The sequence below is a fragment of the Miscanthus floridulus genome, chromosome 5 (genome assembly GCF_019320115.1).
Source record: "Miscanthus floridulus cultivar M001 chromosome 5, ASM1932011v1, whole genome shotgun sequence".
NCBI classification, from domain to species: Eukaryota; Viridiplantae; Streptophyta; class Magnoliopsida; order Poales; family Poaceae; genus Miscanthus; species Miscanthus floridulus.
Window position 1 is genome coordinate 32,950,726 of NC_089584.1, and position 22,554 is coordinate 32,973,279.

At 47.4% G+C, this 22,554-nt stretch overlaps 1 protein-coding gene and 2 pseudogenes across 1 annotated transcript; all 3 read right to left on the bottom strand.

Moving 5' to 3' along the window:
• Positions 1-6,819: 6,819 nt before the first annotated feature.
• On the bottom strand, positions 6,820-9,559 carry LOC136449788 (uncharacterized). The gene is made up of 6 exons (XM_066449977.1): positions 9,426-9,559; positions 9,126-9,332; positions 8,743-9,039; positions 8,055-8,216; positions 7,328-7,411; positions 6,820-7,251 (listed from the first exon to the last, which is right to left on the bottom strand). The coding sequence occupies exons 1-6, from the start codon at positions 9,453-9,455 to the stop codon at positions 7,144-7,146; spliced, it is 888 nt and encodes a 295-aa protein (XP_066306074.1). The 5' UTR covers positions 9,456-9,559; the 3' UTR covers positions 6,820-7,143.
• A 263-nt stretch (positions 9,560-9,822) lies between these two features.
• LOC136449789 (peroxiredoxin-2F, mitochondrial-like) lies at positions 9,823-12,611 on the bottom strand (annotated as a pseudogene).
• Positions 12,612-17,505: 4,894 nt separating this feature from the next.
• LOC136454496 (pre-mRNA-splicing factor ATP-dependent RNA helicase DEAH1-like) lies at positions 17,506-22,294 on the bottom strand (annotated as a pseudogene).
• Between the last annotated feature and the right edge of the window lie 260 nt (positions 22,295-22,554).

Below are 22,554 nucleotides of genomic sequence, written 5' to 3' on the forward strand. Positions count from 1 at the left end.
TAGTGTTGTGATCACTACTCGTTCCTCTCAAGAAGTAATCGTGGGAGATGGGAGGGCGTGGCTTGGGTTCTCGGCGGCGAGTGCGCGACGCCGTCCTGAAGGCCGGCGTTGAACAGAGCGACAATGGGTTTAGGAACAGGAGAGATTAATTCAATCTCCAGCTACCCTTTTCATTATTCCATCGTTTAGGCTATATAGCCGAGCATTCCACACTTTTCTAGCTGACTAACAAACTCAAATGAATAACAAACGTGAATCTGAGATCCTAAACTCAAGGTACTGCATGCAGCCGCATGTCCTCCGCGTACGTCGTTTGGCCCGTTCAGCCACGGCTCCGCTTGCGGCGCTGGTAGACGCGGCCCACCATAACATCACTCCCGCCGTCGACAAACAGCTCGTCCGCGAGCTGGAAGTCCGGGTAGGCCGCGCGGAACTCCTCAACCGGCTCCCAGGTGGCGTCAGCTTTCGACAGCCCTGCCCACTGGATGAGCACGTGCCACACCCCGCGGCGCAGCTGAGCACGCATGGCACGTTCGGGAACCTCTAGAAGTTGACCGTTGCGCAGGGGAGGCAGCGCGGGAGTGGTTGTCGGAGGCACACCATGGAAGGGCTTCAAGACGCCGACGTGGAAGACGTCGTTGATGCGGGCGCCATCCGGTAGTTGCAGGCGGTAAGCGACGTCGCCGATGCGCTCCCGCACCTGGAACGGCCCGGCGTAGCGCGGGCTAAGCTTGCCGCGCCGGCCAGGCACAAGGTATTGGGCCGGACGATGAAGAAGGCGGAGTAGAACCCAATCCCCGACGTCGAACGTCAAGGCACGGTGGTGCGCGTCGTAGTAGCGCTTGGCGTAGTTCTGAGCCTGGAGAAGATGGTCGCGGACGTCGGCGAGGAAGGCATCGCGGTCCTGCAGAGACCGTCCACCGTTGCAGTGCGCGCTGTGACCGGTGCGTAGGGAAGTAGCGCCGGTGGCGGCCGCCCGTAGACCACCTGAAATGGAGTCGTGCGCAGCGCTGAGTGGAACGTCGTGTTGTAGCAATATTCGGCCCAGGGGAGCCAGTCGAGCCACGCACGAGGCCGGTCGCCGGTGATGCACCTTAAGTACATTGCGATAGTCTTGTTCACCGCCTTGGACTGCCCGTCCGTCTATGGATGGAAGGCGGTGCTCATGCGGAGCTGCACCCCGGCCATCTTGAAGAGGTCCCTCCAAACATGTCCTGTGAAGACGGGGTCGCGGTCGCTCACGATCGAGACCGGAAACCCGTGAAGGCGAACCACGTCGTTGAAGAACGCGCACGCGACTGATGACGCCGTATAAGTGTGGCCCAAGGGAAGGAAGTGCGCGTATTTGGAAAAGCGGTCCACCACGGTGAGGATCACACTCTTGCCGTTTACCTTGGGAAGGCCTTCAACAAAGTCGATCGAAATGTCAGACCAGACCTATGTGGGGACGTCGAGAGGCTGCAGTAGCCTGACCGGGTGCAGGGCCTCCGTTTTGTTATTCTGGCACGTCGGGCAGGAGCGGACGAAGTTCCGGACCACGACGTGGTCGTGATCCACGGTGAAGTCATGGCGTAGTCGGTGGAGCGTCCTCTGGACGCCTTCGTGCCCTGCCATGTGCGCGAGCTGAAGCACCACCTGGAGCAGGTTGGACATCGGGGGCACATAGACGCACATGCCCTTGAGGATTAGGCCATCCTGGACGTGCCATGGCTCGCCACGCGTAGTGGCGATGGAGTCGCGTAGCTGGCATAGGTGCGCATCGGCCAGCAGCTCTGCGCGGAGGTCATCGAAGAGGCTGAACGTTGGTGCGGACAGCACGGCTAGGTGCTCGACATCGTATTGGCGCCGAGACAAAGCATCTGCTACTGTGTTCAATCGCCCCGGCCTGTACTCCACAGTGAAATCAAAACCAAAAAGCTTACTGATCCATTGGTGCTGAGGCACCGTCGATAGGCGCTGGCCGAGCATATATTTCAGCGCGTAGTGATCCGTGCGCACGACGAACTGGCGACCCCAAAGGTAGGGCCGCCAATGGCGAACCGCCTGCACTAGCCCAATGAGCTCACGCTCATACGCAGCCACCTTCAAGTGCCGTGCGGCAAAGGGCTTGCTGAAGAACGCCAGCGGTCCAGCGCCTTGGTGGAGCACGGCGCCGAAGCCTGTCCCGGAGGCGTCGCAATCCACTGTGAAGGCCATGGTGAAGTCGGGGAGGTGCAGCACTGGCGCCGTGGACAAAGCCTCCTTGAGCGTGGCGAACGCCGCGGTCGCCTCGTCGGTCCAGCGGAACCCCTCCTTGCGAAGAAGTTTGGTGAGGGGCACGGCCACCGTGCCAAAGTCCTTGATGAAGCGCCGGTAGTACCCGACGAGGCCGAGGAAGCCGCGCAGGCCACGCGCCGATGCTGGCTGTGGCCAGGAGGCCACGGCCTCCACCTTGTCACCGTCCATGGCCACCCCGGACACCGAGATGACATGGCCGAGGTAGGCCACGGAGGACGTGGCGAAGGCGCACTTGGAGCGTTTGATCCGGAGTTGGTGCTCGCGTAGGACGATGAAGATGGCGCGCAGGTGTTGCAGGTGCTCGGTCCACGTCTTGCTATAAATCAATATGTCGTCAAAAAACACCAGGACACACTTACGAAGGAAGGGTTGCAGGACCGCGTTCATCAGGCTTTGGAACGTCGCCGGCGCGTTGGTGAGGCCAAACGGCATCACGAGGAACTCAAAGTGCCCGTGATGCGTCCGGAATGCGGTCTTCTCGATGTCATCCGAGTGGACGCGCACCTGATGGTAGCCGGCGCGCAGATCAAGCTTGGTGAAGAACCGTGCAGCTCGTTGATGAGTTCCTCCACCACAGGGATGGGGAACTTGTCCTTCACCGTATGGTCGTTGAGAGCGCGGTAGTCCACGCAAAAGCGCCACGTCGCGTCGGCTTTTTTGACGAGGACTACGGGCGCGGAGAAGGGCGACGTGCTGGGACGTTTGAGGCCCTGCTCTAGCATGGTCTTGCACTGCGCCTCCAGCTCGTCCTTCTGGAGCTAGGGATAGCGGTACGGACGGACCGCCACGGGTGCTGTGTTTGGCAGCAAGTGGATCCGATGGTCACAGGCGCACGGTGGCGGCAGACCCGACGGTGGCTCGAAGATGTCAGCGAAGGACTCCAGGAGACGGTCGAGGAGGGCGGGCTCGGTGCCGGTCACAACGTGGAGGCGCCTAGTGGGAGGAATGTCGGTCCACGTGGACCCGATCCCCTTCCACAAGACGCGCTTGTCGTGGTGCCAGAAGGCCATGCAGAGGTCGTCAAAGTCCCATAGAATGGGGCCCAACGTGCGCAGGTACTTGACGCCCAACACCATGTCATAGCAGTCGAGCGGTATGGCGTAGCAGTCGACGTTGAAGTACTCGTCGCCGATGCGGATGGCGACGTCGTGGGCGAGGCCGCGACAAGCGATGCGGTCCTTGTTAGCGACCACCACATGGGCGCCTTGGCCATCGTTGAAGTGGAGGCCTATGCGGCGCGCTGCCCCCGAGCTGATGAAGTTATGTGTCGACCCAGAGTCGATGAGGGTCATGAGCTCGTAGTTGCCAATGGACACCCGGACCTGCATCGTGTCTGCAGTCTGGATGCCGGTGATCGCCGAGAGGGAAATGAGTGGCGGAAGCTCGTCCCGCGGCTCCCCGGGGGCGTGGTCTTCATCCGGCAGGGGAGGCTCGGTGTCGTCGAAGTCGGTGACCTCCAGGTAGAACAGGCGCTGACACTTGTGCTCGCGCACGTACTGCTCATCGCAGTTGTAACACAGGCCCTGCCACCGACGTTCTGCCATCTCCGTGGGCGAGAGGCGACGGAACGAACATGGAGCCGCGGGCAGCGACGCCGGTGCCGCGTTCACAGGCGCGACCGAGGTTGGAGGTGCCGGTGCCGACAGCGCGGGCAGCTGAGGACGCGCCGGAGGGCGCGGTGGGCGAGCAGCAGCGGGCGCCGCCTGTGTTCCGGCGCGTCGTTCGTAGGCACGGGCCAAGCCCATGGCGCGCTGAAGATCCGTAGGGCCTTGTAGCTCGATGTCGGTGCGGATCGGGTCCGGAAGGCCACCGGTGAAGAGTTGGACCTGCTGGAGCGGAGAGAGTGGCCCGGCGTGCGCCATCTGGGCCTGGAACGCCTCTTGGTACCCAGCCACCGAGCCCAGAAACGGCAGCCGCGCCAAGTCGGCGAGGTGGTTGGTGGTGAGCAGCGGTCCGAAGCGCTGGTGGCAGAACGCTTTGAAGAGGGGCCAGGAGATGTTGCTGACGTCGCCGGCGTCGCGCTCCAGCATGCAGTACCAGTGCTGGGCCACGCCGTTCATGTGGAACGACGCGAGCCACACCTTGTCGACCTCCGGCGTGCGCTGGGCGTGGAATAAGTGCTCACACTTGTTCAGCCACGCCAGAGGGTCGTCCGCCCCGTCGAACGTCGGGAAGGACAGCTTCTGGAAGCGGGGTACGCCGCGGGCGTCCGGGTGGCCCTCGTAGTGCCCCGGCGCGCCGCGGTCGTCGGAGTAGCTGTCGTAGTGGTTCGGCGGTGGCGGTGCACTGAACGTCGGCAGCGGCGATGGCGAATGCGGAAAAGGGATCTGGGTAATGGGAAGCGGAGCGGACGGTACCTAGGGCGTAGGCAGCGCCGTGGTGTGGATCAGGACGGACCCGGTGGTGGCCGCTGCCGCCGCCGGCGTCGCCGGGAGGCCACCGTAGCCCGGGATGCCGTAGGGAAATGACACCAGGGGTGGACTGCTCGCGGACAGTCCAGTGGCGGACGACGAGGCGCGCCCCTCCAGAGCGGAGAGGCGCGTGGCGAACTGCCCCATTTGGCGCTGCAGTCCAAGGATGGCGGTGGTGAGCGGATCGGTGGCGGAGGACTCCGCCGTGGCAGGCGACGCAGTGGTGGTGGGTGCGGTGGTGGTGGTGCTGGGAAGGCCAGAGGTGGGCACACCGGTCATCGGACTTGTCATCGGACCTGACATCGCCGATACCAGATTGTTGTGATCACTACTTGTTCCTCTCAAGAAGTAATCGTGGGAGATGGGAGGGCGTGGCTTGGGTTCTCGGCGGCGAGCGCGCGACGCCGCCCTGAAGGCCGGCGTCGAACAGAGCGACAATGGGTTTAGGAACGGGAGAGATTAATTCAATCTCCAGCTACCCTTTTCATTATTCCATCGTTTAGGCTATATAGCCGAGCGTTCCACACTTTTCTAACTGACTAACAAACTCAAATGAATAACAAACATGAATCTGAGATCCTAAACTCAAGGTACTGCATGCAGCCGCATGACCTCCGCGTACGTCATTTGGCCCGTTCAGCCACGGCTCCGCTTGCGGCGCTGGTAGACGCGGCCCACCATAACAGGTAGATAAAGGAAAAAGAATTAGCCCAAAATTTAGAGTGAATAAAAAGTGATTAAAATTCCAACAAACATCACGTGCATGCAGCAACAACCCTCACTCGCGAGAATCTCACATGAAAAAAGAGGAGCTTCAGAATAACTGAATCAACTAAAACAATAATAAAACAGAGTTTGTAATGAACTCAATCAACTGAAACTAATGGAAACATTACAACTGAAAAGGAGTTTCTAAAAATCAAATAATTGAAACTGAACATTGACAATACTCCATCGCTAGGTTTCTAAAAATCAAATAGCTGAAACTGAACATTGACAGTACCCCATCACTATTGCTTGAAAATGACACATCATACAATTACAATTGCAAAAGCTGCACAACTAAAAAAATTAACAATGTGTGCTGAAATATTGAAATGACTTGAACTAAAATAAATTAAAAAGAACAAACTGAATAATAGGATATCGCTCAATATAAAAATAACAATATATACTGAAAAAACTAAAACTAATGAACATACTGAAAGGAAACAAACTCAAATTAAGGAACTTACTACTAATTACACTGCAGACATATAATCTTAATATAGGCAGTGTGCAAGTCTGCTCACTAATACTTTATCAGAATCACCTTTTGTGCAGCACATCAATTTAACTGCAGTTGTTTAATTCCTGAATGTGTGGGAGCACAATGAATCAATAATCACATGGTGATGCCTTCGGAGTTCAAGCTCTCCCTGAACCTCTCCAACAGACTGCGCTCCAACTTCATTCAGGTACCATGCATCAATGATAACAGGCTCCTCTCTCACGCCCATAACTTGCTGGCCACCTAGCCCAACTCATCCGTTGATACACCCTTCGCCCCGGGACGTCTGCACACACAAAATTTGTTGACAAAGCAAAACGAATGAAATCCAAAATCAGCTGGGAGATACGGATGACAGCACGACACTCAGGTTCAGTAGGCGATGAAGACGATGAGTGAAGCACAGTCCTTCACTGACAGCGACGGCGACGCCCGGCGCCGACACCTCCGCGGCTCCGACTCCGCCGAGCACCAACCAGACCGTCTCTCTTCTGACAAGCACCAAGGTGTGTCAGAATCGAGCAGCGGGATTTCTAAATAACTCTCAGATGATATCATGTCATGTTTTCATTCGCTTTTGTGTGGTTGAGGATGTATAGCCACTCCCAATTAATGGTTTTTTCTCAATCACCGTAATGATTTCTGTGCTCTGAAAATATGGTGGGCTGATGCCTTCTTTTAACACTATTGTGGTAAAATAATAGATAGATAAGTGTACCGTCATGCAGCCTGCAGGTTTGTTTGGGAGTTGGGAGTACCAGAATTCTCATAGAAATTGAATTGTGTCGTGCGAGATCCAAGTTTCAGAGCCTAGTCTTTGACTCCCTTGGGCATAAAACCAAATCCACCTGCCCGAGCCCGACATTACATTCGGTGTTCTTTATAAGCGTTCACCACGAATCAGTATACTCCACAGGCAGCTTGTTCAAATCTATGTTCTTTATCCAGCCCGTAAATCTAGTTCATTGCTCCAATTCAAGCCAATGCAAACAGAAAATATTATACAGACACATTGAACATCGACTGAGTTATTCCAGAAACACGGACTCATACACTCTGATTCCAAAGACTGGATGCAGTGCATCTAAGTTCTTTCGACGGGTGAAATGAGAATTAGTTTATTCCTTGCTGCAGAGTAATCATGCCGCACAACCAAACTGAAGACAGCGGAAGTTCATTGAGCGGCTACGCTAGGAGGGTACCAGTCATCACAGTAACAGCTTCGCCCTGAATTCGCACTCTCCTGCCTGCAGCTTCTAACTCCAGGTATAGTATTCCACTCCGTGGAGATGCCTGGTGACACAAGAATGAATTCAAAAACCAATCTGATGATTCATCAAGGAAATACTAAAGTGTTGCAAAAACATACTTGAAATGCCGTCAGTTTGTGTTTCCCCAGCTTCCCGCCCCAATAAGGTGCTAAGACACAATGCACACTGCCACAAACGGGATCCTGTCAAAACATAGTTATTAGAGGGTTAGGCTGTAGTAGGAATTTTGTAAAACTAACACAGGAGAGAAATCAAAACAGAATTTTCCTAAACCGTCGGGACCAGGAGAACCGGACATTGTACCAGACACAAACATTTGTAATTCACTACTACAAAAATAGTAGATTTTTTTCAATAAATGCAGCAATAAGAAATTCCGATTCCATGATAACATATTCTCTGAGGTAAAGAATGTTATGTATAAACAAGAACAGTGAAACCAGACTTGTAAGGTGCTTAGTGCCTTATTAGAAGGATGGAATGTGATTGTATCATGATACAGAATAGCTATTCTGATAGATTATTCTCCATGCACAGAATATGTATGGCTTCTGGTTAAGGATCAATATGCATCTCTAATTGAGAAAAAGGAAGCCGCAAGAATATAGGTATGTGGTGTTTACTACATGCATGTAGTCAAAATTCATAGTAGACAGGCAGGAAAATAAAGCATTCACGAGGTACCATAAAGGTACATCATGAGAACAGTCACAAATTCTCCTATATATATTTGATACTAAAATGTATAATACTCCAATTTAAGTTTATGTTAAGCAATCTTAGCTCCCCCAATGTATATATTTTGGACAAAGAGTATGACATCACCTCAGGTATCCCAAATTTTGGGCAGAAAAAACGTGTGAAGAAGTCATAACCAGATCCAGCAGGCGCTGGCCCTGTAACAATAATTCCTCCACCAGAACACATTTTAATTTCATGAATGTTAGGAATGATATCAGCAACCTCTTTTCCTGATGAAAGCTCCACCTGAAAGCAAAATCAGATTTTCTTGTGATGAGTTACCTGAACAAACTGAACTCCCTCATTATCAGCTACCACTCTTATTTATCTTTGTTTCATTGCTTCTATGTAAACTTTATGCAGCCTACAAATAATTTTAGTGCTGTTGTACGTAGGATTATCATGTTCTTGAAAATTTGTTTGGAATCTTTCCATCCATTTTCATGTTGGTAAATTTTGGATATAATGCTTGGGCATCAAAGTGCATTACTAGGCAGTAGGCAGGCACCTACATCAGTAGCATTAGAAAATCTAGACATTTCATCAGTAGCATTAGAAAATCTAGACATTTCAAGCAGGAAAGTAAGGAGCTCCTAAATCTAGTCCCATTTAGTCACTTTTTACCCAAACACTATGACTAAATGAGACTAAAAGGGCTTTAGTCCTCTCTAGCAACTCTGGAGTGACTAAATGGAACTAAACCATTTAGGAGGGACTAAATTTAGCAACTAGCAATCCAAACAGGGCCTAAAATAAGGATTAGGAGAACTACAATGAGGTCATCAGCGGTCGTTGACTTGTGAACGCTGACAATGGAGGCTCCGTTCAGCGTCTCGGGGATGGACGGCAGCTCAGAAGGATGGCAATCAACGAGGTCAATCATGGGGAAATCCAGCTCAATGAACAGTTTCCCCTCGCCTGACACGCCCGTACTCTCCGGCGCAGCAACCTTTTTGGCGGTAAGAATCCCCGACTTGGTCGAGAACTCGATGAGCGCCTCGGGCTCCGCGAGGACGGATGTGAAGAGGAAGTGGGCGGAGGCCAGCGTCGCGTGGCCGCAGAGCTCCACCTGGAACGGCGTCACGAACGCCCGTGTCAAGAGAAGACTCAAGACCGAATTACGCGCAACCGTGCGACGATGAGTCGGGTGGCTACCTCAGCGGCGGGGGTGAACCATCGGAGCTGGAACCGCGGGGCGGCGCCGGCCGCGGAGGAGTCCCGGAGGAGGAAGGCGGTCTCGGAGAGGTTGAACTCGGAGGCGACGGACTGCATCCACCGCTCGTCAGCGGCCTTGGCGGCGTCCTCGAGGAGGCACACCGCGGCGGGGTTGCCCTTGAACGGCTCCGCCGTGAAGGCGTCCACCTGCGACGACCACGGCGACGATGTCAGGCCTCCTGCGAGGGAGATAAGAAAAGGTAGTATCGCTGCAAGAGAGTACAGAGCAGTATTACTGACCACTGCGTACTGGATGCCATTCTTGCCCATTCCTGCGACGAAGAAACAGCTCCGGGCTCCTGGGCTATGGCCGCCGCCGGCTGCTGCTCCTGGCTATTTCCTATGCCTGTCTTCTAAAGGTCGAACGGGTTAGCCGTCTGCTTTTTGTATGCATGATGATATAAAGCACGACTGCACGAGTGAGTGCGTTGTGGTGACTGCTGAATGTTGCGATCAGCAGTGACGACATCGAGATTGTCGCCTCTCGAAAATGTACTGAAATAGGATAACAACTACAGGGTCACTGGGGACTACCGGAATTCTCAGAGGGAATTGAACTGCATCACTGATTTGAGAGCCATGAAATGCCCTGGCTCCCTGGGCATCATACCAAATCCACAGACAATTGAAGCCAATGTAAACAGAAAACAATGCACACACTGAACATCGATTAATTCATTCCAGAAAAACCGAGGTCATACACTCTGATTCCTTAGTCTGGGCGCAGTGTATCTAAAACTTCTTACACGGGTCGTAAGAGATTTAAATTATTCGCGGCTGCAGAGGAGGTATGCCGCACAAACTGAAGATAGTCGAAGTTCATTGAGAAGCTCAGATCTGGTCCAGGATCACCTCTGCACCAGAAACCTTAAAGTCGGACGGTGCTTCCTCAACATTGAAAGACTTGATCTTACCATTGTCAACAAAGGCAGACCACCTAAAAAATGACAATGTTGTCAAGATTTAGACCAGAAGACAGAAACCAAGCATAAGATGTATTGTCATTACTCATAAGCACTAGATATTAAGCATACTTTCCTTGCTTAATGGGGAAATGTAAAAGATACTCTTTGTCTAAGAACGGTTGTTATCATGTCAGACTGGGATGTCTTCTATAGTATTATGAACCTAGTGAAATGAAAGCAACACTAAACCAAATGGCATGTGGTTCTGCTGACAAGGGCATGGCTGGAAATAAATTACATAAAGGGTGCAAAGACATTCAACTAAACAAGGACAAATTTGTCAGAACTCAGAAGACAAAGGAGCTTTACTAATCAGGCAGTGTGATAAGTAACTCAGTATTAAACTACGTAACACCATCCTTCAAACTGTAATATAAGGGCAGAAGTTTAAGAATGACTGCAAGTTGAGTCCATTAACCTGTGAGAACGGCGGCCAAGCAAAGCAGCAGAAAGGTCTATCTCCAAATCCAAGCTTTTGTGGAAACTCCCATCAAAGTCACCATAGAACTCAATCTATATTTTCCAATCATTGCATATAGGAAAAATATGAATATGCATATGATCTCAAGGGAATTAATATAAAGTTACAAATAACTAGCAACTGCACATACTCAAATTTGCAGTTTTTTTTTTTTGTTAAGATCATAAGATGATACATCTGAAACATGTTTCCCATAAGTTTGACATCTAAATTAGATCATTCAATCATTCATCAGTACAGAGAAATTGGGGTGAGCTTTACGAGACATGACATGAAATTAGCATTTGGTAGTTTTATGCACCAAGGTGAACGGAGTGCAGCAGAAGTATAAAAAAGCACCACATCTGATGTAGAGTCTCAATAATTTAGGGGTGTGACTCGGCATATTAGGTGGGAAAACAAGGAAAACATCACAGGTTGACTGCATATAGGACAATTGTCAATAGTAAGGAATTACTGAGGAGGATAGGATGGGAATATAATGACGACAAACATTTATGTAGTTGAGAACACCAAATAAGTAATAACACTTGACAGCAAAAGGCAGATAGTCCTATCACTATCACAATGATAATAGCACAATACTTGGATACATACATTATGTACCCTCATTATATCTCAGATTCTCTGCTAAAATGGTAATCCTGTGAAGAATAAAGATTACAGGGTAGTTACTTACTGCATCTTTAGCCTCTAGCTTTTCTGCCCATCCATTCAGGACATACGGATCATTCACAGCTACACAGATAACAGAGTCGATCCCTTTTGCTTTCAACTTGTCAATATTGTTCTTGTAACTAGGAACATGCGCTTGTGAACAAACCCCTGTATATGCACCCTGGAATAAATTCAAAAGATAGTTGCCAAACCATACAGTCATTAGATCATTTGAAGTGAGAGAATTCTGCCTTTCAGAATAAAAGATGGAGAAAGACAATAAAAGGAATAATACCAAAGGTGGAAATATACAAATTCCAATGGAATGGATCACCAAGGAAACAACAATGACTAGAAACTCTGGGAGTAGTGTGGATGTGTTACAATGTTTTCTCATGGCTTAGAAAATGAAACATGGATCCTGTGGTGCCCATATAAGATTGTTTTTTTTTTAAAGTAATGGCACGATCTCTGCCTTTCAATTAAGAAGAATACGATTGGCCTAGTTTATAAGGGAAACCAGGCCTAAAAACCTTACATAGGCACATCTTAAAACACAGAAAATACCCATATAAGATTGTGATTGTCCTTTGAGTATCATCGAGTACACATACCTATCTTATTGCCCTATCAGATGAGACGAATGAAATGTACTGTAATGTTTTCTCCTAGGCATCAGAGATGAACATCTCTAGTTTGTAGAAACGCCATCCAATGTATAAGATACAGCATTCAGATTTCACCATGGTCACTAAAACAACATAACTTCCCATTACCAATTCCTACGTCTATTTCCCAAATTAACGTCCTATAGCAAAAAAACACACCCATAATCAACGTTCTACTGAGGCATCCCTAATCCCCTAATGTAAATTCAGGCCTAGCAAACCTAACGAAACAATTCCGCACCAATGTAAACAACTGTCTCATCTAGCGACCCTAAAATGGCCAAACATCTACATGGAGAGCAGAATGGAAGCAGTGGAGAGGGGAACTTACGGGCAAGCCGAAGATGACCACCTTCTTCCCCTGCGAGCACAAGGACAGCAAGCAAAGAGGTAAACACAACTAAATTGGCCGGTATGGACTATATAGCAGAAGAAGACATAGGCGGAGCAGCGCTGCGCACGTAGAAGATGTCCTTGAGAGGCGTGGTGGCGAACTTGGTGGCGACGCCCTCGTCCCAGGACCGCGCCTTCTGCAGCGATACGCCGGGCACGGCCGAGACGATGTCGGACCCCACCGACGCGAAGCCCCTCGCCGCGCCCCATAGCGCCGCCGCCGCCGTGGAGCGCCCGCCCTCCTCGCCAGCGTCGCCGCCATGGATTCCTTTTCCTCTTCTTTTTCTCTCTCCCACAATAGCCACTCCAGTCTCAGGTGCGAGATGGGATCAGACAACCAAAAAAAGTCACAACTATCCTCGAGATTAGCAGTAGCAGGTTAAGCCACTGCTCTTAATTGTAATTTGAGAACTCTCTTATTCTTAAATATCTACTTTCTTTACATTTACTATAACAAAAGCCTTTCAGCCTATTCGTCAGCCAGTGTTTTCCTCTCACAGTAAACCAGCACCAGCCGGACTTATCACCCCAGAAACCAACCAGCGAACAGGCCGTTTAAATAAAAACCATCAAATCCATTTGAGTAGACGTTGGACGTGTGGGACCTACTCATCATTTGGCCATATATATCACCGTTCCAATCAACTAGGCTGTCACGAGAGAGGGCGAAGAGCACCGGGGCACGGGACCTCGGCAAGGTCAAGTGCCTTGCAAGGACGAGAGGAGCTGCATTGAATGGACCTGACCAGAACGGACAGTAAGGACGTCCGAGAGGATAACCTCACCAGGCCGAGGGGTTTCGCCAGAGGAGCCACGACAGGAGAGGAGAATAGGGCTGCAATGCAGGAGTGAGTTGGTGGGGAGAAAATTTTCTTGGCAATGTAGCTTCTTACGCACCCATGGGAGATGGGGCTAGAGTGGAGATTTGAGGGTCTTCACAAAATAGGAACTTGAGTTAGGACTCTATTGGATTAAGGTTTTTTCTCTGGCACAAAAAATAGAGTACGAGCTCTATTTAGAGTCCATGTTAGAGATGCTCTGTTTGTCCCTTAACTAAAAACGTTTGGCCTGCCCGACTACACTTTTTGGCATGGCTGCAGCTGCTATGGCTGCTTGTGCACCACATCTATTAATTTTGCTTCACAGTGCTCTGCAACAGCTGCTGCACAATGCTGCAAAGAGCACAGCCGAGCATTGTTTTTCACCATAGACGGTTTAGACACATGTTTCAACTACATGACACCACTTTAATCTCAAGAAGAGTAAATCAACTACCTTGAAAATCCTTTATTTTGGAAAAATGATACATCTTTATTTGCAGAGTACATGAGAAATTCAATGTCCTATGGTGAAAAAAGAATTATGATGTGTTCCCAATCTTATCTCTGATGGTTAGAGATTTCGTAGCTACCCCAGTGAGCACAGTGTCATCAGAGTCTGCTTTTAGTGCCTTCGGAAAAGAGTACGAAAAAAATCCCTGCACGAAAGTCCCATCATCCTTGGGTTGTCACTGTGCGTAACACATCTAATTGGAAGCAGAGTTTTTTAAGAAAGCTCTAAGCCATCTCATCCTTCGGCCTAGCTTTTTCATTTCTTCCCTCAATCAATAGATTCTGCCCTCTGCTGCTTCCCTCAACTCATTCCATTAATGTTGTTTCATTCCCCACAAAAGAATTTAGTCTAAAATACCAAAAAGCAGCTTGCCGGAGAAAAACGAAGCCTTAGAAATTGACTTCAATTGGTTCACGATGTGGTTGAACTCGCCGGATCTATTCATTTTGGTATTTTAGTGTTTTTAATGGATTAGAAAATCTTTCTTTTGATAAAGACATCTAGATAGAAGTCAGGGAATTTCTGGCAATGTCTAGCGGTTCGAATCTATCCAATCTTTATCTTTTTGCTCAAAGAACCTACCCTGATTTCAGAAAAAATAGAGAAGCATTCCTAATTATTTTAGCTGAAATAAGTGTAACAGCCTTGAACAACCTGTTCTTCCTGAATACCCTGATTCAAGCCCGTCCCGTGTGGAGCCCCCCTTACGGCATAATTTTTCTTGCATTTTTGTTTTTTTCGCTCAAACTCAAAGGGGAAACCGGAAAACGCGTATAGTAGTCTCATTGGCCAGCGGCGAGGGTGCCAACTCTTACGAGATCTCACCCCGCATCCGCCAATATATTTCCGAAAAGTCGAAAACTGCATGGTGACTTGGAAGAGCCGGTTTACATCTCCATTTTCATAAAAAGGGTGGTTTGGTTGAAGATCAAATCCCACGTACGAGCGAGCGCAGAAAGCGAAAGTAATTCCCTTTTTGAATGGCAGTTCCAAAAAAACCCACCCTAGTTCATCGAATAGTGAGACTGTTCATTTTTGTCGGAAGGATTCTAGGGAAAAACTGAACATCGCTTGCTCTAGAGACACTTGAAGCGTTAATTTGTGTGAAGGATTGGCTTTTTGGGTTCAGTGACGAAGAGGAAGGTAAATTTGTTGCCTCTGAACTTTATTTGTTGCACATGAACTGAATAATAACTATTTTTCTTGTTCATCAATGTAGGTGAGCAGCTGACCGGAGAATGTATGTTCACTTTAGATGATGAGGAAGATGATTAGTGCTACAACCATGTGGTATGTTTCTTGCCCTGCAGGTATTTTATCTATTTTCAATTGATTGTGGTATGCATGAAATGGTAGTGTCCAGCGTCAACGAAAACAAACACTATTGGATTGTGGTATACCATGAAATGAAGTTTGAACACACTACGATATTCATCATTGTCTAGTAAGCATGCTGCTTGGTTTGGCCTGGACAATCCAGACTCTGCCTAGTTAAGTTTTTGCTTTTTCTGTTTGGCCAGTTACTACTGCTTTGCTTGCTTACGACCACACATTAACGGAGGCTTAGTCTTGTCTATGTTTGTATAAGACCAGTCTCAATGGAAATGTTATGGAAGATTTCGTATGTCTAGGCCACTTTTTATCCGCATCGTTGAGTCTTTAGGCCAATGGTCTGATTACTTCACTCTAAGGGTGGATGCCCTTAATCGGCAATGTCTCACTCCACTACAGAAGTGCAGCTGCGGCTATTCGCCAGTTTGCTATTGGCAGTGCTTGCGGATGAACTAGATGAATACTTGAAGATTGGAGAAACTACTGCAATGGAGGCAATATGAAGAATTTTGTCAAAGGTGTTAGAGCTATATTTGGTGAACGGTATTTGAGGCTGCCCCACTATGGAGGATACTGAGCCAGTCTACTCAAACTTGGTGAGAGATGAGGTTTTCCTGGTATGTTCGGTGGCATTGACTGCATGCATTGACAATGGGAAAGATGGCCAACTGCATGGAAGGGTCAGTTCATTCATGATGATCAGAAAGTGTCGACTGTTGATTCTTGAGGCCAGTGGAATCACATGATCTTTGGATTTGGCATGCGTTCTTTGGAGTTGCGGGTTCTAACAATGATATTAATGTTTGAACAAATGTACTCTATTTATTAAAGAGCTAAAAGGACAAGCTCCTAGAGTCCAATACATGGTCAATGGGAATCAACACATCTTAGGGTACTATCTTGCTGATGGAATATACCCATAATGGGTTGTACTTGTGAAGTCAATACGTATGCCCATTACTGACAAGGACAAGTTGTATGCACAGCAGCAAGAAGGGGCAAGAAAGGATATCAAAAGAGCCTTTGGTGTATTGCGTCGTCGATTTTGCATTTTAAAACGAACCTACTCGTCTATATGACCGAGATCAACTCCATGACGTTATGCTAGCTTGCATCATACTTCACAATATGATAGTTGAAGATGAAAAGGAAGAGGACACTAAAGATAATCTAGATCTGAATGTGGCTCCCAGTTCAGCGTCTATTGAAGAACCTAGAATTCTCTCCTGATCAGTATGTTACGTTTGATAGAGTTTAGAAAAAGATAGTGTTCGGATCAACTATATCATGTACGGCATATTTGATAGCAAAACACAAGAAGTAAATGCTACAACAAGCCTATAAAACAGTGAAACAAAACTAGCTATTGAGAGAGGTTGTTTCACGTTCCATATTCCAAAGTAGTATTGGAAACAGTGGCACGAAACATTGCATTGAGACTGGCCTAATGCCATGTCTCCTACCAGTAGTAGTTGCACCAAGCCGACAGGGGTTGTGAGCTCATTGCTCAGTGTCATCTTCATTTGTTACTAGTAGATGTCTGTCTCGTTCATAAATATTTCAGATTTTTTTTAAAAAAAAATCCATTTCGCCTTCAGTCCCTTCCTCTAGGTTCTTTGGCCATGCACAAGGCTTTTGTTGCCATGCATGAACAGGATACATAACATCCTGGCAGGTTCTTGCTAATTAAACGGGGAACACTAGCTTGTTTTTGGTGGAAAAAACTCATTTTTTAGGAGCTGTAGGGGCAACTTCCTAAATTAATATTTCACTCATTGGTGCTGGCAGGTCCAACTTCGTAACAGCAGCACAGTATTTTACATTGTACTTGCTGAATTTGCACATGGTAGAGAAACTAATAATACACATTCAGTAAAATTAATTTAATCTGGATTTTTATATCATGTAGTGACTATTTTCTTCTGGCATAATGTCTTCACGGTTACTTTTCATCTTCAGGATAAATCAGTTGGCCATGATATAGACCAGAAGCTGTGAAGTCATGGCTGGTATCACTACAAAGGAATAATGCTGAATTCAGGAAGCATAGATCACTGAAGTTTCAATGAAGCCAGCCAGATGGAGTTCTGCTTGGCATGTTGAGCGTTTTTTTTCATTAGCACCATTCTCAACAAAAAAAAAAAATTGATGTATACATTGTCTGGTTTCCTAATTTGTTTGGAACTATAATTTTTTTTTAGGCAAGGCACATATGAATTTTTTTGGACAATAGTCCCAACTCCCAACGGCGGCAGGATGCTGACAATCGTCCAGCATGGCGGCTGGCAACCCCCTAGTGTGACAATTATAGCGGTTCACATGCATGTCTTCATGTCATAATTTACATGAACAATCAGTTACTCTGAAACCTAAGTAGGACAATGAATAGTGACATCATCTATCATGTTCGCAGTATAAGGAGTTATATACATCTTCACTCAAAGCCTGATGCTCCTAGGCTGAGTCCAACACAAAACATCCATGGGTCCTAGGGTCCTAGCTACAATGCAGCTCGTCCTTGGCCCTTTGGTAGCTTCTTTGTTCCAGAGTCTTCCACATCCTTTAGTTGGTAATAATGTGGTGCTATCTCTACCAGCCATTCAGGCTTCAGTTCCATCACCTGGCGCATAAACTCTTTTGTTGTGAGAACCAATTCATGGTATACTACCCACCGCGACGTATCTCCGCTAATCCTGAACTAGGATGGATATGTACGGTCTGAGGGTTCTTGACAGTCTTATATGTACCATCCCTCTGCAACCGTGCAGAATGATGGAAGAAACCTGATGTTATAGCTTTTTTAATAGCATCTAAATCACTGGCATTTGAGCAAATCTCAATCTCAACTCTTTCCATAAGCCCCTGTAGTTGATCACGAATATCTCTTGCCCTCTTCATGCTGCGCACCTGTATATAGTTTTCATAACACCATTGAGTTGAATAGTCTGTTTCTTTCCAAGAATTATACACATTTAGTAGTGTTATATGGTCCCCAACATTGCCAGTGTGGAAGTTCAACCTTGCATTATCTGCATGAACTTGTTTGTCCTTCGGACGATAAAATATAGAATTGCCAATTGACAACATGGATGCAATGTAGATGATCTCGCCAGAACACTTATATTTCTCTGAAGCAACAATCATCTTCGACAACATAGGATCCAGTGGAAATTCTGCCATTCTTCTTCCAGTCTTGGTCAACTCTCCACGACTGTTGAGTGCACTGAGAGCAAAAAGTTGTTCCAGAGCCCTTAATAGGGCTTCTGATGGAGGTGGATCCATGAAGTCAAAGTTAACTAAGTCATGAATACCAAGACTCTTGAGTGTAAGCACAACATTCGCATAGATATCTTATTTGATCAGTTGTCAAAAGCAAAAGTCTTTTCCAAGATTGATTTGAGATCGGGTTATTATCAAATCAAAATTCGACCTGAGGATGTTCCAAAAACTGCATTCTCTATAAGATACGGTCTGTATGAGTATCTTGTTATGTCTTTTGGATTGACCAATGCCCCCGCACACTTCATGTATTTGATGAATTCGGTGTTTATGCCCGAGTTGGATGAATTTGTGGTGGTATTTATAGATGATATCTTGGTCTATTCTGAGAATGAAGAAGATCATGTTGAACATTTGCGAGTGGTTCTCAATAGATTGCGTGAACATAAGCTTTATGCAAAGTTCAGCAAGTGTGAATTCTGGCTTCGTGAGGTACCTTTTCTCGGACACGTGTTGTCCGATGGTGGAATTATGGTGGATCCCACCAAGGTGCAAGAAGTGTTGGACTGGAAGGCTCCAATCTCGGTGCACGAGGTTCGGAGTTTTCTAGGATTGGCTGGCTATTATCGTCGCTTCATCCCGGATTTCTCTAAAATAGCCAAGCCTATGACTCGGTTGCTGCAAAAAGACATGAGGTTTGTCTAGACTTTCGAGTGTGATGCGGCTTTTCACACCCTGCGAACCCTTCTAACTTTGGCTTCGGTTCTGGCGCAACCGGATATCGAGAAACCTTTTGATGTGTTTTGCGATGCATCAGGTACAAATTTAGGAGGTGTTCTTATGCAGGAGGGTAGAGTCATTGCTTATACCTCTCGCCAACTTCAGAAGTATGAGGTGAACTATCCGACGCATGACTTAGAACTCGCTGCAGTTGTTCATGCTTTGAAGGCTTAGAGACATTATTTGCTTGGCAATGTGTGCAACATCTACACTGATCATAAAAGTCTTAAGTACATCTTCACTCAACCTGAGTTGAATATGCGTCAGAGAAGATAGCTCGAGTTGATCAAGGATTACAACCTATAAGTGCACTACCATCCTGGCAAGGCAAACGTCGTTGCAGATGCCTTGAGCAGGAAATCTCATTGCCACTCTTTGATTGAAAGTGACCTCTATTTGTCAAAACTCCTACATCCGGTAGTCCTTCACAACATCATTGTTAGTTGTACTCTACAGAGTCGAATTATTGAGCTACAGAAGATAGATCCAGGTGTGTTCCACATCAAGCGCAAGATGAAAGAGCAAGAAACCAAGCATTTTCGGGTAGATGAGAATGATGTGTTATGGTTCAAGGATAGATTAGTGGTTCCGAAAGATAGAGAGCTTAGAAATCAAATCCTATCCGAAGCACATTCCTCGAAATTATCTATTCATCCTGGTAGTAGCAAAATGTATCATGATTTGAAGCCTCACTTTTGGTGGACCAAGATGAAGAAAGAGATAGCCATTTATTGTCGAGTTAAAGCTGTACACATGAAGGCTGGATTGCTTCAGCCACTCTCTATTCTAGGTTAGAAATGGGAGGAGATAAGTATGGATTTTATTGTTGGACTTCCTACTACTCAAAAATTTTTTAACTCTATTTGGGTGATTGTAGACTGTCTGACCAAGTCTGCACACTTTATTCCTGTCCGCATAGATTTCCGTCCAACTGACTATGCGGAGTTGTACTTTAATCAGATAGTCCAACTCCATGGGATACCTCGCACTATTGTCTCTGATAGAGGACTACAATTCACTGCTCGCTTTTGGGAGCACTTACACGGATTATTGGGAACTAAGCTAGTAAGAAGCTCTGCCTATTATCTATAAACCAATGGACAAACTGAGGGAGTAAATCAAATCTTAGAAGATATGTTGAGAGCATGTGTCATCTCGGCTAAGGGTTCATGGAAAAAATGGTTACCTCTAGCTGAATTCTCTTACAATAATAGTTATCAAGAGAGCATCAAGATGGCACCGTTTGAAGCTTTGTACGACCGGAAGTGTAGAACCCCGATGAATTGGGTTGAAGCCGGTGAAAGGAGATATTATGGAATTGATTTTGTTCAAGAAGCTGAAGAACAAGTCTGTACTATCCAAACCCATATGGCCGCAGCTCAGGCTAGGCAGAAAAGTTATGCTGATCACCGTAGAAAACCTATCGAGTTCGAAGTTGGAGACTTCGTTTATCTGAAAGTTTCACCCATGAAGAGTGTCCAACGCTTTGGTGTGAAGCGAAAGCTTGTGCCAAGATATGTCGGTCCGTTTCAAATCATTGGACAAAGTGGTAAGGTAGCATACAAGATCCAATTACCTCCTGAGATGAGTGCTATCTTCAATGTCTTTCACGTATCCTAGTTGAAGAAATGTCTTCGTGTCCCTGAAGAGAGAGTTCCACTGGGGGATATTGAGTTAAAATCTGATTTGACTTTTGAAGAAAAACCGGTTTAAGTAATTGACACTCGGGAGCGAGTGACTCAGAGTCGGGTGGTCAAGTTTTACAAGGTCATGTGGAGTAATCAGGGTAGTGAACGCGATGCAACGTGGGAAAGAGAAGATTATTTGAGGAACGGTTATATGGAATTCTATCAACAATGATACGCTTGTCAAATCTTGGGACGAGATTTTTATAAGGGGGGAGGGTTGTAACACCCCAGGTGTTTGGCTTCCACATTTGCACTTGCATTTCATAAACATGAGCATCATTCATCCATTCATGAGCTTAGATTGTATGAAACATGCTTCTGAGACATTGCAACATATTGTTATATTCCATGTGTGTTTGTTTTAGGAAGTGAATAGGGTGCAACCCTCAAGTGCAACATGTGCAACACACTTTAGTGAAACATGGTTAGCTAGTACAATGCCACAAACTCAGGAAACATGGTTTTGAAATAGAAGTAACAAAGTCATTGTTTTTCCTAGTTTTAATACATGTGATGCTTGATTTTGGGTGACCAATGTGTGGTGTGGCTAATTATCCTCTTAAGCAACTTAGTTATACTTAGAATGTCATTAGGAACAATGTTCATGTTGATCATTTTGCCTAATTAAGTTTCCAAGTCATGGTTTGACTAGTGTTGACCTCTAGAGCTCTTTTGTTTGACTAATTAAAAAGTATAGCTTAGATTGTTTGCATGTCTGAGCAACCTAAAGCAAAGTTGTAGAAAATTTTATAAGGAACAAAAGTTATTTTATGACCATCTCATGAAAATGTACAAAACATACTCAAAAAGGGCCCACAAGTCAGTTTTGAGGTCTAATTGGAGACTCTGAAAATTTTCTAAGTCACAAAGCAAGTTTCAGTTTCATGTGTTGATGTTTGGAGCATTGTATCTCCCAAACCAAGCCGAACCAGCTCGAGCTCCAATTGTAAAAGTTGTAGCCCTCATGTTGATCTCCAACTTTGTCAACTACACCATGAGCTAGATCATCACGGTTTGGAAGTTATGGATCGTGGAAATGCCGCTATCAGTCGGCACCTTTGGTAACTGAATCGAAAAATTTAGACATGCTACAGTGCCGACCAGTCACAGGCCTCTGCCACGGCATGGCTGGCACACGCCATGGCTAGCCTGGCGCCGCTGTCCACTATCCTCCGCTTGAAGCCGCGTCCTTCTACCCTCCCAGCTCGCTCTCATTCACTTTCCTTCGCCTCAGCGCAGCGTTCGTCGCGACAGCCCTACCTCCGCCATTGACGCCGAGCACCACCGTCGCCTAGCTCCCTCGCCACCACAAAAACACTACCTCCAGCTACCCCACAACTCCACCGTAGCCTCCTCTAGCTCGTCCACCTCGCCGTTGAGCCAGAGAACCAAGGTAGTGGCCACATTTCCATTTCCGCCGCCGTTCGAACCTCATCGGAGTTGCGCTCTCCGTGGCCAGCACTGCACCGCTCCTCTCTTCCTTCCCTAGCTTCCGTCTAGCCTTCTCTATCATGCACTGATGCTCAGGTGAAGATGTCACCATCCACGCCGGTCCAGCCAGGCCAGAACACAGCCGCGCACCGCCGTGCGCCATGGTCGAGCCGCCGAGCTCCGTGGGCGGGGTACTTAGGGGCCAGTAGGGTTTAGGGTTAGGGTGTCAATCGGTGCGGGAGGTCATGGCGAGCACGGAGGTACCCTCCTCGTCGCCGGTGAAGCCGCCGTCGATGAGCTCCACCAGTTCCACGTCAAGCAAGCCGCCTCCCCTATTTTTGTGTCGCTGATGTGCGGGCCCAGCTGGCAGGTGGACCCCGCCTGACAGTGACTGAGTATTCAAAGGATAGTTCAAATAACTCA

Coding starts and splice junctions, on each gene's coding strand:
- LOC136449788 (XM_066449977.1), bottom strand. CDS start 9,455: ATGGGCAAGAATGGCATCCAGTACGCAGTG. Junction 9,040..9,125: donor GGTTCACCCCCGCCGCTGAG/GTAGCCACCCGA, acceptor ACGCCGTTCCAG/GTGGAGCTCTGCGGCCACGC. Junction 7,412..8,054: donor CAAAATTTGGGATACCTGAG/GTGATGTCATAC, acceptor ATGTTTTGACAG/GATCCCGTTTGTGGCAGTGT.